A 19,144-nucleotide genomic window follows, 5' to 3' on the forward strand; every position below is an offset into this window, starting at 1 on the left:
GGAGGAATCAATAAAAGGTTATAATTATAAAATACACAGGGGGACTTTTACTAAGGCGCGCTCACATTTTTGGCGTGCGCTAACAATTGTAGGCGCACTAAACGTGAGTGTGCCTAAGTAAAAGATGCCCGAAGATTCTTCTTTTCAAACATTGTTCTTTCCCAAGATACTAACTTGGATGACAGCTTTTAAAACAAGGATTATTTTGTTTGATAAACTATCACATAATCAGTGCATGGAATCACAAACAGGGCTTCTCCCCCTCCCTCTGGACCTCCACTGAGACCTTTCCCCAGAAGTGGCAGTCAGCATGGGTCCAGCTGTGAGTCAATGAATGTTCACAGGACCTGCCTGCTCCCCTATTTGGGCTTCCTGTTAGAGTGGTACTAGGGTCTGTGAGTGTACACTGACACACAGTGTCCGCTGCTGACTGCTGCTGGTCATGCATTGAATAAAGAGGGGGGGGGGGGGAAGAGATAACAGATGAGAAAGTGGAAAGTAGATGACGGCAGAAAAAGACCTGCATGGTCCGTCCAGTCTGCCCAACAAGATAAACTCATATGTGCTACTATTTCTGTATACCTTACCTTGATTTGTATCTGTCATTTTCAGGGCACTAGCCCCGCCTCCCAACCACCAGCCCCCCTCCCACCACTGGCTCCGCTGGTGGAGATCTGCTATTATTTTTTCATATGAGGTTCACATTTCTAAGGGGCCCTTTTAGAAAGACGCAGTAGGCCAACCGCTTGGGTAGCATGTGCCAAATTGGCCCTACTGCTGGGTAACGCAGGAGCCCGGCGGTTGTCCCGAAGTTGGCTGTGCAGTTTCCCATGGTAGAAAATAATTTTCTATTTTCTACTGCGGTGGGTGTTCCCGGCAGTAATCAGCAGCATGGCCACATCGCCACATGCTGGAGGTGGTAAGGGCTCACACAGTAAATGGCTAGGCGCTAATTTTGGACTTAGCGCCTGGCCATTATTGCCGGAAAAAAATTCAGCTTTAGGGCAGTTGCGCAAAGAGGGCACAGGAGAGAAAAATCACCTGCTAAAAGTAGTGCATGCCACTTTTTAGCAAACCTGTGTAAAAGGGTCCCCTAAGTGTTAAAATGGGAACAATACAGAATAAAACTTTGGGAAGCATTCAACTATAGGATAAACTGGGGGGTCGTTTGCAAAGCATCAGTAAGCCCAATGCAGGCTTACCAAATGCTAAACTGGAACTACTTCTGACCCAACGCAGCCGCCAGTGGTAGTTCCGCCCTGAGTGCATGCCATTTCCGGGGGAAAAAGAAAACCCCCGGAAATGGCTCTCACAGAAGTAACCTGGCGGTAATTGAGCATCGTTGCATGCTACCCGGTTACCACGGGAGCCCTTATCGGTAGCAGTAAGGATTTCCTGCCTCATGATTCTCTTACCGCATGGCCAAGTTTGTCTGGGGGCCCTGGTGTGCAAGAAAAGCGGCCCCCGCCGCTAGGGCAAGGCCCTTTTTCCTACAGCTTGGTAAAAGGACCCCTGAGTGCTTTAAGTTTGCTTTTACATTCTCAACCTTGTTCATTATTGTTTTCTTAGCATTGCTAAATGTCTAATAAAAATATACAGGGTAGGTTTGCAAAACGGATTATTTTTATTTTGTATTTATGGCACTATAAAGAATAATAATTTTACAACGTTGTACCAAAAACCACGGTCAGTTGTCTAAATAATCTCTTGGGCTTCTACTCCCTGAAATTCAGAGGCATAAAAAAAAAGTACACAAAATAGTTAAAATCTCCACAGGGCAGAGCCGAGTCTGAAATATATGATAGGAGGCAATGGAGTTGACTAGATCCACATTGCATCTAGAAGTCATTATGCTCAGGTGAAAATTTCTCAGCACATCTTTCCAGCTGAACAGGAGTCAGGTCAGTTTATCTCATTGGCCCATAAATGCTCCTCTGTGTGGAGAATATACATCAACTGGTGAAAGCTCCATGAAGCATATTGATATTGCTTTTAAAACCAATTGACATTCTTTTGGAATTTTCTTAAAATTATGCTTTGCAAAACTAAATGCCTCTAATCCCCGTCTTGTGCAGAATTAAACAGATTATAAAATATATACAACAACCCTCTACATCCAGCATCTGTTTCATCACAATGCAGTAGTTTTAAGGAAATAAATCCATTTGACTGCTATGCAAATCTTAAGTTAACATATCCATTTTAGCCAAGTATTATCAAGACTATATACAAGTTCAACTACAACAGTAGTTATTCATCCAAAATATGTCCTTATAAATACTGATAAAACAGTGAAAGTGTCTTATATGGAGTAAGAACGTGTAAGTACTCTGCTATTGATTTATATAACAAATCATAAAGTGAATAGGGTCAGTTAATTAAAGGCTATAAAATATTTTTTGCAAAGTAAAAACAAAAGTGCAACTGTTTCTGTCTTTATCTAGTTTTTTTTTTTTTGCTCTCCCCAAAATGTCCACCAGAGCAAACTTGAAAGTCATTAGAGGTCCAGTATCTGTCCCTTCTCCTCTGTACAGTGTTGGTATTCTGCTACATTCTTTTGTATACTTCATGGTTCTTTACAAGTATTTTCAACAGGTTGGCCCACTTCACTTTCACAAAGCTTCTTAGAGAATGGCAGCAGAATGTCATGGACCAGATGGTTATCCATGACCATTAACACTAATCTGGTCACTGGTCTTCACCTTCAGGTCATCAGGTGGCCACTGCTAGAGAGACTTTAATGCAAGCTAGCTGACTCACCATACCAAACTCATCTAATTATAAATAAAAAGGTTAAGCACTTAAGAACTTAATTCTAATGTCCTAATGGAAGAAACTGTTACACTGATGATAATAGCATCATAATCTGTTATTCTGCATTGTTTCTCATGCAGCATATTAAAAAAAAAAAGTTAAATGCAGGAGCCAATTTTTTCTAGTTAAATGGATTCAGAATTACCAAGATGCAGATACCATGACAAACTCACACCCAGTTTGTTATTCACAGGCTCTGCACCCTTTCTTAAAAAAAAAAAATTGTTTTACCAGACTGATATTCAAATTAATAATTCCATACACAGGATAATCTTCACATACAGACAGTGGCATTCCGAGGGGCGCTGACACCCGGGGCAGATCGCTGATGCGCCCCCCCCCCCGGGTGCAGCGCCCCCTCTCCGTGCAGCACGACCCCCCCACCCTGGTGAAAGAACCCCCCCTCCGGGTGCACGCTGCTGGGGGGGGGGTGCCGCACGCCGGTCAGCGTTGTTGGTTTCCATGTACCCTCTGTCCTGGAACAGGAAGTAACCTGTTCCGGGGCAGAGGGAGCATGGAAACCAACGACGCTGACCGGCGCGCGGCACCCCTCCCAGCGGCGTGCACCCGGGGCGGACCGCCCCCCCCCCCTGGTACGCCACTGCATACAGATTATAAGATCATCAGTGGATGACAACTTGCTCTTATTTGCAGTGGAGGCAAAAGGGCCCAGGCCTCCAAGGGGGGCCCAGCACAGAGGTTTCTCTTTCTCTCCTGCTCCTGATGGGACCTGGGTAATTGTGTCCCGACAGGAGCAGGAGAGAGAAAATTCCGGCACCGGGCCCCCCCTTGGAGGCTGGTCCCAAGGACCCCCCCCCCCCCCCAGACCCCACCAGCAGAAGAGATCTTCCTCCAGCGCTGCTCTTCCTGCCAAGCTGCAGCTTTTTCCCTCAGGCTACGAATGCTTGGTTTTGAATCAGAGTATATGCGACGTGAGAGAAAAAGCAGCCGCAGGGGCAGGTCATGCGGCAGAGTGAAGAAGAGCAGTGCTGGAGGAAGAACTCTTCTGCCGGGGGGTCCTTGGGATCCCTGCCAGCCAAGGTAGTTGTGGCGGGCAGCAGTGGTGATCCTGGGGGGGGGGGGGGGGGGGCAGTGGCGGCGGCCCTGCCCCGGGCCCGACTCATTCTCTCGGCGGCCCTGATTTGGAGCACTAAGAAGTGCAATTAAACTTTACTAATAGCTTAGGGGCCCTTTTACTAAAGGGTTGGCATGTGGCAACAGGCTTGCCGCGCACCAATCCTGAACTACCGCCGGGCTATCCCGGCGGTAGTTCCCACCCCCAGCACGCACCATTTCCAGTGCTACAAAAATATTTCTATTTATGTAGTGTTGGTGCTTACCCAGCGATAATCGGGCAGCACCACACACTGCTCGGTTACCGCTGGATTAGTGCAGGAACCCCTACTGCCACCTATGCTCCCCCCTCACTGACACTAGTGCAGGCCCCCTTTTACCGCAGCTTAGTAAAAGGACCCCACAGTTTTTTGGAAAATACAGGAGGGCCACCTTCCTCCAGAAATCGTCTGAAACTGTCTTTCAAGTCAATTGCAAGAGTGGTCCCCAGCTTTTCCTTCTCGGGTTTTCTTGAAGCCAGTGATCGTGCACATAAAAAATTACTAGAATTGGCGCAAACACCTTCGACCAACTTTAAACCTTAGGAACCGCTACTCAAAGGCACTTATCTGGTTAGTAAGCACTGCTAACTGGAAAAGTGCCCGTGAAAGGGATATTCAGTGGTACTAACTGGATAGTGCTGTTGAATATTCTCCTCTGACCACCTTGGACTATCCGAACAGTGCCAGGGCGATCTGTAGGTGGAGGCTGGGCAGAGCCGTAGAGTATCCAGTTAGCAGTAATATTCAGACTGCTAACTGGATAGCTAAAGGAGTGTCCTAACTTTGGGCTTCTGTTACAAAGCCATGCTACTGATTCTCGGTGCGGGAAACGAGAGGAAGCCCATTCAATTCCTATGGGCTTCCTCTCATTTGCTGTGCGGGAATCGCTAGTGCGGCTTTGTGAAAGAAGTCCTTTACCTGGTGAGCTGTGGAAATACTGGCGCTAAGCGGGATAGCCCTTTAGGGTCAGTGCTGAAATGGAATATTCAGCACCAGCTGGTATCTGGTTACCAGTGCTGAATATACAGTTTCAGTTTAATCACAACAGCAGCCTGCCGTGGTTAAATATTGGCCCTTTAAAGCTTGTTTTTCCGATAACTTTAGATATAAAATATGTTTTTTCCCCAGTGTTGCCCAAAAAAGCAATTACATTTTAATGGCTTTGCCCACTGCTTATATTTTGATTATCCTGCCAACGTGAATATTTCCTTGGCAACTTTTATATGTGTATTTAAAGGCAAATGCACATTTTTTGGCATAGGAACTGTGCATCAATGTTTTCTCTCTCCATCTATACATATATAATATTCATACACATTCATTTATCTTCAAACCATAATGCAAGCCCATGAAAAATTAGCTTGGAAACATTTGGTGTGCAGACAATGCAACAACACAGGCGTCTGGTTTCAGTGCCTCTTCAAGGTGTCCTTGAAAGATGATTAGGAATTCTGTGGAATCAGGTTTGTCCAAGATCCTTCCTTATACGGTGCTCATTGAAACAGAGACCTATTAAGTGCATAATCACAGAAAAAATACCTCACTGTTAGACATTTATTTGGTTCACAGTGTTACCTTATTAACCAGGCATATCACTTTACAATTGTTTTCCTGGGTAGAAAAAAAAAAGTACTGCTACTACTTATCGTTTTTATAGACTTACGCAGCGCTGTACACTTGAACATGAAGAGACAATCCATGTTCGACAGAACTTAAAATCTAATCAGGACAGACAAACAGGACAAATAAGGGAATACTAAGGTGGGTATGATAAAACAGACATGGGTACTGAACAAGTGAATAGGGGTTAGGAGTTAAAAGCAGCACCAAAACATCCCTGCAACATAATAGTTGTCTACATATTCTTTTCCAGTATGGGTTGAAATGTCTGGCATGCTTTCTTACTTATTTATGCTAATTTATAGATCACCAATCCAGGAAACAGATCCTTCTCTTGGAAGGTAACATCATTTACATATACAATAACATAGAACATTCTTAAACATCCAAAACAACAAAAAGTCTTCGCTACCCAATAACCCTGATTGACCCTTCCAAGCCCATTCTCATCCTTTCCTGCCATCTAACACGCAAGATAGGAATTGGTCAGGAGAGGCTTGGGGTCTTCTTTACTCTAGGGCAGTGATGGGCAACCTTTTGAGCTTGGTGTGTCAAAATTCGCAAAAAAACCGAGCATAACTCGGGTGGTGTGTCACTTCGAGAAAAATCTACTAGGACCACCCCCGGGCCCCCCCTACCCGAGGTCGCTGGGCCCCCTCCTCCACCTGCTACCGGCCCAGAACTAACCTTAAAGCCTCCTTTCACGTCGCAGCAAGCAGCAGCAGGGCAGACCTCTCCTCCTTCCTTCTGTGCTCTGCCCTCGCGGACGTTACGTCAGGCGAGGGCGGGACACGGAAGGAAGGAGTGGCCTGCCCTGCTGCTGCTTGCTGCGACGTGAAAGGAGGCTTTAAGGTTAGTTTCCGGGAGCGAGGAGGGAGGGTGGACCACACTGCGGCGGCGCCGCGTGTCATCAAAAATGGCTACGCGTGTCAGTGCTGACACGCGTGTCATAGGTTCGCCATCAGGGCTCTAGGGCTTAGGCTTGTTACTGGTGGAATTTGTACCATAGAGAAGAAAATGGTGACACAGTTAAGGGAAGGCCCTCAACGGCAAATGGGTAATTGAAGAATTACGCCTGGGAAGAGGCTTCACTGTTTAAGGGGCAAGTTATCAATAGAGGCTACCATTAACATGTGTTATTTTACCACTAACTCATGCTAGTTTAGCACAGGTCCCGTTTTATGCAATGAAACCTAGTTACTGGAGTCAACAGTAAAATAACATGTCTTAATGGTAACCCATGTTGATAACTTTGCCCCTAGGGAGCCAGGGGGAAGTAGGTAACAAGTAGCCAAACTGAGTGCTAATGGTACATTTTGAAACACTGTGGCAGTTTTGAAATAATGAAGAGTCAATAATCCATATAAAATACTGCCATCAGAATCATTTTTAATACAACTTGGCATGATGACATCAACCCTCTCCTACTGAATCACTACTGGCTGCTCATAGCATTCTGTATTTGCTAGAAGATTCTCACTCTAACACATAAGGTGCTTCATTCTTGCACACCCTCTTATTACTCTTCATACCCAGCCGAGATCCCCGCATGCTCTCCATGATGATTAGTTTCACCTCCCCCCCCCCCCCCCCCCCCCATGTGCCTAGCTTATCTTGAATCCACATGCCAGCCTTCTTTTTTTTCATGCCAGATGCTCTGGACTACCCTGCTCTTCTGTTTATGTACTAAGATTTCTTTAACAAATTTAAAACAAGTCTAAAGTCATATCTTTTTGAACAGGCTTTTGCTGTTTAACTATCTTACATTCCTTAGATCCCTGGCCATCTGTTGAGTGAGGTTGGGGGGGAGGGGATCCAATTCTGCTGTCTACCAAGGACAGCCCCAGTGAACATGCTGAATTGGTCTATAGTAAACGTTTCCTTGGAATGAGCTATTTATCTGTTCAGCTGAAATAATTGATTATTGATCACTTTTGGGCCAATTAACATCCTAATAGCTGACCTTCCCTTTATGGCCAAGATTATTGAGAAGGTGCCTGGTACTCAGGTAGATGCATCTCTGTAGGAAAATGGCAGCCTGGATATTGTTCAGGTTGGATTTAGAACAGACTCTTAGCACAGAATCGATGCAGGTGACAATTAAGGACCTAGTTTATCGAAGCCTGGACAGTAACCAGTCTGTAATTTTAATTTTATCAGATCTATCTAGTGCATTTGATTTAGAAAATCATGAGGACATGTAATGGAGGTCAGAATTCCTGGGCCTCAAAAGGCATGTAATCCAGTGATGAGGCTGAAGGAGAGAACCTGAGCAGTCCACAGGATGAGCTTTCGGATTCTGCAGGTTCCTTCCCCTCCCCTTTTTCTAAACATCTTAAGGGCAACTGATACTCACTTTTGGGTTTACTACCTACTTGTGTGCGAATGACATTAAGTCAGATGCACCCCTCACTGGAAACCCTGATCAAGTTCTACCTCGGTTAAATCATTTCACAGATATTATGGACTGATTATAGTTAAACCAGCTGACTTTGAACAAGCAAAACCTAGAAGTTCTGTGCTTTGGGGGTTTGAACTGGCAAGAAGTCAAATAGAATCCTAAGTTTGGAGCTGAGAATATTCCAGTGATAAAGGAATCTAGGGATCTGGATGTGTTGATGAATTAAGACTATTTGCTGGACTCTTAAATTTCTGCAGTTTTAAGGATAGCTTATTTCAAATTGTGACAGGTTAAGCAGATGGTTCCTTTTTTGGAGTTTTCAGCTCCCCCCATTTTCTATTTCTGTTGATGGCTCTCTCATTCTCCCTGTCTCCTCAGCTCTAAACCTTGGGGTCATCTTTGACTCTTCTCTTTCCTTCTCTGTTCATATCCAGCATATCGCCAAGACCTGTCGTTTCTTTCTTTACAACATCCGTAAAATCCGCCCCTTTCTTTCTGAGCACTCTACCAAAACCCCCATCCACACCCTTGTCACCTCTCGTTTAGACTACTGCAATCTGCTTCTTGCTGGCCTCCCACTTAGTCACCTCTCCCCTCTCTAATCGGTTCAAAACTCTGCTGCCCAGGGTCGCTTTACTCATACTACCCCTCTCCTCAAGTCGCTTCACTGGCTCTCTATCTGTTGTCGCATCCTGTTCAAACTTCTTCTACTAACCTGTAAATGTACTCACTCTGCTGCTCCCCAGTATCTCTCCACACTTGTCCTTCCCTACACCCCTTCCCGTGCACTCTGCTCCATGGATAAATCCTTCTTATCTGTTCCCTTCTCCACTACTGCCAACTCCAGACTTTGTGCCTTCTGTTTCGCTGCACCCTACGCCTGGAATAAACTTCCTGAGCCCCTACGTCTTGCCCCATCCTTGGCCACCTTTAAATCTAGACTGAAAGCCCATCTCTTTAACATTGCTTTTGACTCGTAACCACTCGCCTTCACCTACCCTCCTCTCCTCCTTCCTGTACACATTAATTGATTTGATTACTTTATTTTTTGTCTATTAGGTTGTAAGCTCTTTGAGCAGGGACTGTCTTTCTTCTATGTTTGTGCAGCGCTGCGTAAGCCTTGTAGCGCTATAAAAATGCTAAATAGTAGTAGTAGTAGTAGTAGTAGATCACATAACATCTATTGCTGGGCTGTCAGGGAAAGTTTGTAAGAGTCCAAAGAATGCAGATGCCCAGACAGTCACTCAAAGTGACTGGTAGGCTAGTGTTAGCTCATTGTTCACTAGCCTCTACTGGTCATCCAGTATATTTGGTTCAAATTGCTGGTACTTGGTTTTCAGGCCCAGTGTTCATAATGCTCTGCCTCCATGGTAGGTATGTTGTACTGGTACCTTCTAGGTAGATGTCTTCATTCTAGCCAAGGTACTTCTTGATGCTCCCAACAGCAAAACGGATACAGTAGATGCACATTTTTAGTGGCAGTTCTTCATTTGTGAAACTGTCTCCCCTTGGAGATTTAGAAAGATTATTATCTATTTTCCTTTGGGAAATAATTCAAAACCTGCCTTTTTCCTGAGACTAATGGTGATTAATGAGCATAGTCACAGGCACAGTTTGTAGTAGAAACGGAGAGGGGGGCAGTGACCCTGCCCAAACATATTAGGTGCTAATACTGAACTGGCTCTCCTTTCCCACTGCCAATAACACTTCCTTATTCTTTGTCCCACCCCATAGTAAGCAGGTAAACTACACCTATGAGTATACTCTTGTTGGGAGGAGCTTGGTTGGTTTATTTTTAGCTGAATTCTGGTGTAGTGTAATTGTTTATTTATTTATTAATGACATTTATACTCCATATCGGCCCAAAATAGACTCAAGTTCAATGTGGCTTACAAACAATAAAATGAATAAAACATAATCAAGAAGCAAATTAATACATGTGCAGTAAGTAACCAGGGATTTAGATTATCTCAAGGACAAACAATTTAGGGTGGATAGGTGAGAGCATAATTAGGCAGGACTTGATGGGAAACGAGATTTAGAAAATGGTGTGGGTAAAATTGTTATCTGGTAATGTTGCTCTTGCTTCTCTCTTAGGGCAGTCTCTAAATGGGTTACATTTGTGCCTACCAGGAAAGCAATTAACCTCACTCTTAAGCCAGGTATGTGGAGCATGAATTCAGTGTCTCAGATTTACTGCTAATACACCGTAGTACTTGCACGGTACCAAAGAGCTTCTTTCTGGAGTTTGTGAGATGCAACTTATATAGACAACCTATCAAGAGGTGCCTGATAATTCCTTTCAATCAGGCCTATGGCAGCCAATACAATGGGAAATAAATCTGTATCATTCTGCCACACGTTCTTGGTCTTTTACTGCATTTCTTGAAGATTTTCTTCCTCTCCATCCAATTCACGGCATAATCAACACTGTTCTGGTGCTTTCTCTTTTACTACTAAGTCAGGGTTTCTTGCATCAAGTTTTTTTATCAGCTGGAATTGGAATGTCCCAGATGGTCATAACCTCTTCAGTTTCTTAGGGTTGTTATCAAAATGATTTTCTGATACAGCGATGTTGTAGTGTTTACAAAGTTTTCAACAGATGAGACATGCCTCTTTATTGTATCTTTGCGCTTTGCAGCCAGCTATGACTATCCATTTCTACCTCTTTCTTACAGTATCTACATGTCTATTTCACTTGTTTTTTTCTATATTTGCTGTGAACCATTTCATCCATAACCCACTATCCTGAGCTGCAACTATCAACCTTGCATCCTTACATTTCAGTTTACTCCTCCTTAACCATTCATGTGTACAATTTTGATCCTTACTCATGCCTTCTGCTCATTGGAATGCTTATCCAAGTTTAATGATGGGGACAGAGTCTGGATATTTACTTTCATACTTCCACACTGTTTGTGCATTTGGGTCTGTTGATGCTGTTAAGTAGGCTAGGAGACTTACAATGGTAGCTCTATATGTATAATCTACTTTTATGAGGTCCATGCCTCCTTCAGCTCTAGGAATGTACAGTCTCAGCACACACTGATTTTTATAGATGACCTTGTGAGCACGGAGGAGTTTTCTCAAGATATTTGAGAGGCCAGTGTATAATTCCAAACCTATATGAGAGTGCAAAGACTGCAGACTGATTGACAGCTTGCATCTTATTCTGTGATGTTAAAGCACTTTTCAATAGCAATTTTAACCTTCTGTAATATTCTTTACTGACTTTTTCCTCACAGTAATTTATGCTTTCTCTATTCATAGGTATTTATACACCTTCCTGGTTCAAGTTCAGTTATGTCACAGCCATCACTAACAGAGATGTTTTCAGTTTTGTTCAATTTTCTTTTAAGGAAGTTTGCCTTAGCATATTTGTCAAGGACAAAAGTTATCCGGATGTCACTGTAAAAACTTTTCACTACGTGGAGCTGTTCTGCTAGGTAAAGCTACAAGTTATCTGGTAATGTGGCTATATTGCAATCTGTGTTGTTTTAGGATTGTTTTTATGTACACTGCTTGGATGGTTATTTGGGGAAATGGTTTATAAATGTCATAAATAAATAAAGGTCATGCTAAAATGGTTAGGTAGCATTTACATATGTATAAAAAGCTAGTTTACAGTGTAAATGGGCATACAAATATAAGCAACAATTATAGAAAAACTGTTATTTACATGGCTATTTGTAGAACACACAGATTTCAATGGGGGCATGGTGTGGGCAGACTTTTAAAAAGTGTGTACTCGGGGTCGGCCCTATTCTTGATCAACTAGGTTTTTCATATATGGCCTCAATTTTCTGTCCTGGCTTTCAGCCCCTATTGACTTATGAAAATGAAGCCTTGCAATGAGTCTCTCTGCACATGGCCCCACATCTTTCTGCATCTTCTATCGGCTGCTCCTGTGGGTATTTCCTATTTTACAACAGGAATACAATGGTATTTCAAAATCTTTTCCCATCAGCATTTATACCTTCCTCTGAATCACACAGAAGTGTAAAAAAAACTGATCACGCAGGTTTTGAGGAATGAGTGAGGAGGTAATTGTGCTTAGCCCTCTGGCCTTAAAAGCCACCACAAAGAGCCAAACATTTGATATTTAAAACTCAGATCTTTTAAGAGGCTCCTCTAATATATTTACTTTAAAAAAATGGCACTTCTACATGCATTTACTGGCTCTTGCACATGTAAATCACGAATTCTGTATTTACACGGGTAAGTGACGGCACTTACGTGTGCAAGACATGAGTGACACTGCTCTTCTGCTGGGCGTAATTTTTTGAAAAATGGCCATTTCTGTTGGCCATGCTGCATAATACAAATGTAATCCTGCATGTCCTTATATGTACTTTACAAAAAGCTTTGAGTTCCGCAACAAAACTGTGAATGTCCTGACTTGGACATCCCATTTCTGACCTAGATGTCCTTTGCAAAATGGGTCTTATAATCTGTAAAACAAATAAACACTCCCTATAGTATAAACACTCCTTTTCAGTGTATGAACGTCTTAAGTCTAGAATACCTCTAGTCTAGCCATCAGCTCTCCTACTGCAGCAAGGATTCTCTGAGAAGAACAGGTCATTTAACACACCTTCTAGTCTCGTTTGTTACTGGCCAACGTAGGGATCTTAAAACAACAGAAGTAATGTATATGCATGAATATACAAGTCTTTCCACTGCAGCATGCAGCCAATATGTGTTTTTTCTTCAGAAATAAATGGTAGTATGACCCTATTTCCTGCGATATGCTTTTTTTTTTTTTGCATCCAATGGGTGTTCACTGCAGTTAATTACACAGGTATTAAAAAAAATAAAAATAAAACATTTCCTATTATAGTCCAAGAAAGTTGTTAAATCAAAAAGGTGTTCTAAGGATCATTTAGTTTTTTCACCAAGTTTAACTTTGGGTGATACAGGCCCCTGTGCTTTTCCGGTGAATATGGTACAGAATTCCTCTGTAACTAGTTTCATACTTTCTCTAGACAGTATTCCTGCCAAGCAATGTCTGAGCCAACACTTTAGGTCTTTTCCTCTGAGCAACAGCATTCTTATTGATAAATATCTCCATTCATTTCATTTCACATCACCCTTAGAGTAACTTTTTTTTTTTGGAAGATCTCAACTCCTTGACGCAAGAGACTGTTGCCACACTGCCAAAAGTACTGAGTCATTTTGTATCAAAAGATCATTCTACACAGTTTAATGCCCCAAACAGCTCTCATTGTTTAATAAAGGACAAGAGGGCAAGGCTGAATAATATTTACCTGTAAATAGTTTACATCAGCTCCTCTAGGTTGGGAAAAGGTTCACCTGTGGCTGTAAATGTAGTCAAATGTTCAACAATACAACAGCTGGGTCATAAAACATGTCACCCTAAACTGTATTTTCAGGAAACTCTTTGGAGCAACAACAGATGCCATTCAAAATCCTCCTTATTGTTGATAAAATAGTGGCACACTGTACAATATGATAAGAAATGGAACTGAATTTTCTTTACACTCCATTGAATGCATAGTACATCCTTTTACAGAGCACTGACTACTTACATGCTCATCTATATATCCACTGTGGCCCAGGTTCAAGGAAAGCCTAATACCTGACCTGGAGGCCTCAGTTTTAGGCCACTAAAGTTGGGTGAATTTTTAGCTGAACTTAGACACGTAACATTTGGGTTCAAATATTCATCAAAATGTAGGCTCCCAAACTAAAAGCCAAGTGCTGAAAATCAATGCTAGGTGCCTAGAGTTACTTTCCCTGGCCTGACCCCATCCCTATCCTCTTCCACCTTTTAGGCACTTACATTTAATTGCCCAGCAGGGAAAAGTTTTCTTTTAGATCAAGATGTCTAACTTCTTAAGTTACATACTTCTCACAGGTCTCCCACTAGGCCATCTCTCCTCCCTTTAATCTGTTCAAAATTCTGGTGCATGACTTATATTCCGCCAATGTTACTATGCTCACATTAGCTCTCTCCTCAAGTCACTTCACTGGCTCCCTATACGTTTCTGCATACAGTTCAAACTCCTCTTATTGATTGACAAGTGCATTCACTTGGTAGCTCCTTAGTATCTCTCCACTCTCATCTTTCTCTACAATCCTCCGTGGGAACGCCATTCATCGAGTAAATCTCTTTTATTTGTACCCTTCTCCTCCACTGCCAACTCCAGACTCCATTCCTTTCAGCTTACTGCACTGTATGCCTGCAATAGACTTCCTGAGTCAATACATCAAACTCTGGCTATATTCAAATCTAGGCTAAAAGCCCACCTTTTTGAGTCTGCTTTTAACTCCTGTCCAACAAACCCCTTCAATCCTGCCCTAGGATCACTCCAAAATTGTTGTCAACTTATTTCTAACTGGCTTTCTGATCACAAACGTGTCCTTAATAGAGAAAAAAATCTGTAATGTGTTGGTTTACAGGCGGCCTTTGTACTCCATCCATTCCACTGCAGCTTTTTGAGTCCACTCTTCAATTCTTTCAGATACCTCAGAGTTATTCTAGATTTATAATTATCATTTATATTTCAGATCTCTAATGTGTACAAAACAGGCTTTTTGTACTCTGCCAGCTTCAAAGGATCTGGAGATATTTTAGTCGCAAAATTTTTTATTTCTTTAATCTTTCTTTCTTACTACAAGATCGAACTACTGCAATGTCATATACTTAGGTTGCACCCAGTCCTTACAGAATACAGCCATCCATTTGCTTTGCCATGCCCATTGTTTACGGCCATGCCTCTCTGTTGTTGTAAAAGTATCACTGGTTATCAATCCATCAACGTATACTCTTTAAATTGCTCACATTTCAGTCCCACAGGCACGGCCTTCCCCCCTCTCTCTCTCTCTTTCCTCACTATTCCATACTCTCCAGCCCGTCTTCTACACTCAATAAATGATCACTGCCTAGTTTTGCCCGGTCCCAAATTTGCCCAGTTAAAATCCACTAGTCATCGCGCTTTTTTCTTCGCTGCTCCTTCTCACTGAAACTCACTCCCACTAGACATTTGTGCTGAAACCTCTTTTAAAGCGTTCAAAGCCAAACTAAAGACCTGGCTTTTTGCTAAAGCTTTTACCATAGATTGAACTGTTATGGCAAACTGCTGTTGCTCCCCCTCTCTTTGACCTCTTTCTTCTCTGCTGTCCTTAATCCTCTGTACCTCTGTTCTATCCACTTTCCTGTACATTTTTGTAGTTCCTTTCCTTTTCTAAAATTTGTTTTAAATATTGTAGACTGCTGAGAGCTGCCAGTTAGTCATGGTGGTATAGCAAATTCTAATAATCCATAACCATTCACTTGTTCAGTAGCCATGTCAGTTTTAATCATTCCCATCATACTTAATTCCCTAATCCCTTATTTGTCCTGTTTGTCTGTTGATTAGATCATAAGCTGATGAGCAGGGACTGTATCATACATTTTTAGTGTACAGCACTGTGTACGCCTAGTAGCACTATAGAAATAAAAAGTAGTAGTAGTAATACATTTGAATGTTTGGTCCTGTGCATTTTCTTTTAGGATGAAAGGATGGATAAAGACGGGGGGAACAGACACAGCAACACAGTCAAAAATGGGTTCATATTCAAAGCGATTTAACCAGCCATAAATGGCTTCTGACTGGTTAAATCGCCTGTTTGGACCTAAATGCTAATTTTCAGTGGCACTTAACCAGTTAGTGCTGAACTGCAATGTTGGGAGTATTCTGTCAATGGCAGGCATAAATATTTGTGACTAAAAATGGGGCATGCACCAGAAAAATCGATGGAGAAATAATTTGGGGGAAAATACACTAAAAGTATATGGGAAGGAAGAGGGGCTTTTCTGAAGAAAAAAAAAGTCAGGGCAAAAAACCCGAAGGGAAGGTACAAAAATTGAAAAAGTATGCTCACTCACCAGACGCTGAGAGGAGCTTGGGACAATTGTATTCTCCCATCACTGTGGATGAGAAGAGACTGATGGTCCCAAGATCTTATGGCAGGCAGGAAGACACTCACGTATGCAAGGTGGGGACGCTGCGTGTGCTCTTAAAGATCCAGTAGCTTGTTTAAGCTCCGCACCGGGCAAAGTGGATGATGTCACCCACATGTGAGAATATAGCCTTCTTGTCCTCTGAGAATAATATGTCTCTATATTGCAGGGGCGTAGGCAGACCTGCCATTTTGGGTGGGCCCAGAGTTAACCTGGGTGGGCCCTTCCCACCCCCAACCCTACCCCTGTACATACATACAATATAGTTGTTGTTGGTTTTTTTTTTTTTAATGATCTGACGTCTGCCTATTTCTCTCTGAACCCTCTCCCCCGGTTCTACCTCAGAGCCGTTGCCCGTCGCAATTCCTATAGTCAACCTGCGCCAGCCCTGCAGGCTTCTCTCTACCACGTCCCCGCCAAAAAAAAACAAGAAGTGACATCATTGAGGGCAGGACATGATAGAGAGATGCCTGCAGGGCCGGCACATGATGCCTATAGGAATAGTCGCCGGCAGTAGCTCTGAGGTAGACCAGGAGAGGGGTTCTAGAGAAAGATGGGCAGATGCCAGGCCACGAGTGGAGAAGAGGGAGAGAAAGTAGTGAGGTGCCACCACTGAAGAGTTTTGGGGGCCTCATGGGCTGCTGACTGGGTGGGCCTGAGACAAGAATGAATGGGCCTGTGCCCACCCAGGCCCACCCTTAGCTACGACACTGCTATATTGTACATCTGCTTTTAATGTGTGAGCTCCTCCCTGCCTTCCCCCTCAGAGTAGGCTGGCTCTTAATTCTATCAGTAAGTACCTTTTCAGTAACTTACAGATATTGTTGCTCCTCTATGGCACCGACATATTGCCATGTTGACTCTATAAACCTCATCACAGGTTAGTCAAAGTACCTCCTGGGCTTCAATGATTTCATGAACTTTCAGCGAACTGAAGCACCTGACAGACACTTTAGAAACATTGTGCCTCCTGGCTAGAGATGTACCAGGTGCCTACAGAATGCAAATAAATCAATGGCTGGATCTATCTTCATGGTGGAAAGGTATTTCTATGACCCACACTAAATACACCTGATGTCTTCATATGCATATCACACTGGAACAGTGATACAGTCTGATGTTGATTTTTATTCTAATGCATGATTAGATGTTTCATTAGTATTCTGCTGACATCGTATTATCTCTCTGTTATTTGAATTTCAGTGCTATTAAATGTGTATTTTTTTGATACGGTTTCATGGTTAGTCCTATTATTAGGTTTTTTAAATTCGTTGTTCTCAAGTTTACCTAATTTAGGGGGTCTTTTACTAAAGATTAGCAAAAGTTATCTGCAGCAGGATCCATAGGAATAAAATGGATCCTTTGGCAGATAACTTGCTATAACCTTTAGCAAAAGATCCCCTTATTGTATTTATGTTTATATTTGGTCATTTTTACTATTATTATGCTGTTAACAAAATTGTAAGTTTTATGTTAGACTGGACCTTTTGTACACTGCTTTGGGTGAATCTCTTCATAAAGGTGGTTAATAAATCCCAATAAATAAACAATTTATTGAAAAATACAACCCCCTCCCCAAACAAACCAGAAGGCCCTTACTTTGGGTTTGCCCTCAAATGGATAATGAAATTTGGTTTTATAACTCAAAGATATTTATGTTTGCTGAGCACATCTTAAAATTCCTGCTGTAAACTGGACACAAACACAAAGTTTGAGATGGAAAATATGGTGTAATTCATAAAAGAAAATCCAAACAGAGTGGAGATGACCAAGGAGTATAGATGCAGCCACAGATCAAGAAACATAAATCCTTTATTACCAAGCTACCCAACATGGCTAGAGAAATCAGACTTCTGTGCTTTTGTCTCTACTGCTGCCAGAGTTCAAATGACCTGACTTTTACTCAAAGTCTGGCAGCGATAGCAACAGAAGCACAGCAGCCTGATTTCGCCAAGCATCTGAATACCTTTTATATGCGGGTGGGACCCAGGTTATAACCCCTGACACAGGCATTGTGCTGAAACACAGCTGTGTTGGGTCAGCTTGGTAAAAAAAAGGATTTATATTTATTGACCTGTGGTTGTGTCTCCTCTTCTTGACCATCTCCACTTTGTTTGGTTTTCCTAGTGTGTTTTGTGGATATTTCCTCTTCTTTTTTTTCCCCTGTAATTTACAACAGGGTATTTTAGTCAAAGTTTCAAAAAGATGACAATTTTAAAAAGGCAACAAAGGAACCTATGTTGCATTTATAAAATAGGGACCAAAACCAGCCCCAACAACACACAAATGCTCATGCACAAATTTATACCTGCTCTGAAGAAAGTGTACATTTATGTGTGTCCCCAGTGCATGCATTCATATATTTTTAAAGCACAAAAGGGTGCCTAACATAGCAGTGTTTCGCCCAGCAGGGCTGCTTCAGGGGTGATACAATACTAATAGTGTAAATATAAAAACAAATACAATCCTTAAAAATAAGTAATTATGGGGTCCTTTTACTAAGGTCTGCTAATGAATTTAGCGTTTGCATGCCTATTATATTCATATTGATCACTGCCTACTCCTTGATACGCTGTCCTCACTTGGATTTCTGGGCTCTGTTCTTTCCTGGTTTTCTTCTTATCTCTCCCATCGTACTTTTAGTGTATACTCTGGTGGGTCCTCCTCCACTTCTAGCCCACTATCAGTTGGTGTACCTCAGGGCTCTGTCTTGGGACCTCTTCTTTTTTGCATCTATACTTCTACCCTTGGTGCTCTGACCCTATCCCATGGTTTTCAGTATCACCTTTATGCTGATGACTCCCAGGTCTACCTCTCCACACCAGAAATCTCAGCAGGAATGCAGGCCCAAGTATCAGCCTGCTTGTCTGACACTGCTGCCTGGATGTCTCACCGCCATCTGAAACTAAACATGACCAAGACTGAGCTTCTTGTCTTTACCCCTAATCCCACCTCTCCTCTTCCTCTGTTCTCTATCTCTGTGGCTAACACTCTCATCCTTTCTGTCTCATCAGCTCTGCACATATCCAACAGACTGCTAAAACCTGTCATTTCTTTCTTTATAATATCACCAAAATTCATCATTTCCTTTCTGAGCACGCTACCAAAGTTCTTATCCACACTCTTATCACCTCTCGCTTAGATTACTGCAACTTGCATCTCACAGGTCTCCCACTAAGCCATCTTTCTCACCTTCAATCTGTTCAAAATTCTGCTGCCCGACTTATA

At 42.5% G+C, this 19,144-nt stretch overlaps 1 protein-coding gene across 3 annotated transcripts in view; it reads right to left on the reverse strand.

Moving 5' to 3' along the window:
• Window positions 1–5,054: 5,054 nt before the first annotated feature.
• Window positions 5,055–19,144, reverse strand: part of COBL (cordon-bleu WH2 repeat protein) — a 459,548-nt gene continuing 445,458 nt past the window's right edge. For all 3 annotated transcript variants that reach the window (XM_030205475.1, XM_030205461.1, XM_030205468.1), the window contains exon 15: window positions 5,055–5,438. In XM_030205475.1, the coding sequence (XP_030061335.1) occupies window positions 5,412–5,438 (27 nt within the window). In that variant the 3' untranslated portion in view covers window positions 5,055–5,411. The remainder of the gene's footprint in view (window positions 5,439–19,144) is intronic.

The sequence above is a fragment of the Microcaecilia unicolor genome, chromosome 1, assembly GCF_901765095.1.
Source record: "Microcaecilia unicolor chromosome 1, aMicUni1.1, whole genome shotgun sequence".
Taxonomy (NCBI): Eukaryota; Metazoa; Chordata; class Amphibia; order Gymnophiona; family Siphonopidae; genus Microcaecilia; species Microcaecilia unicolor.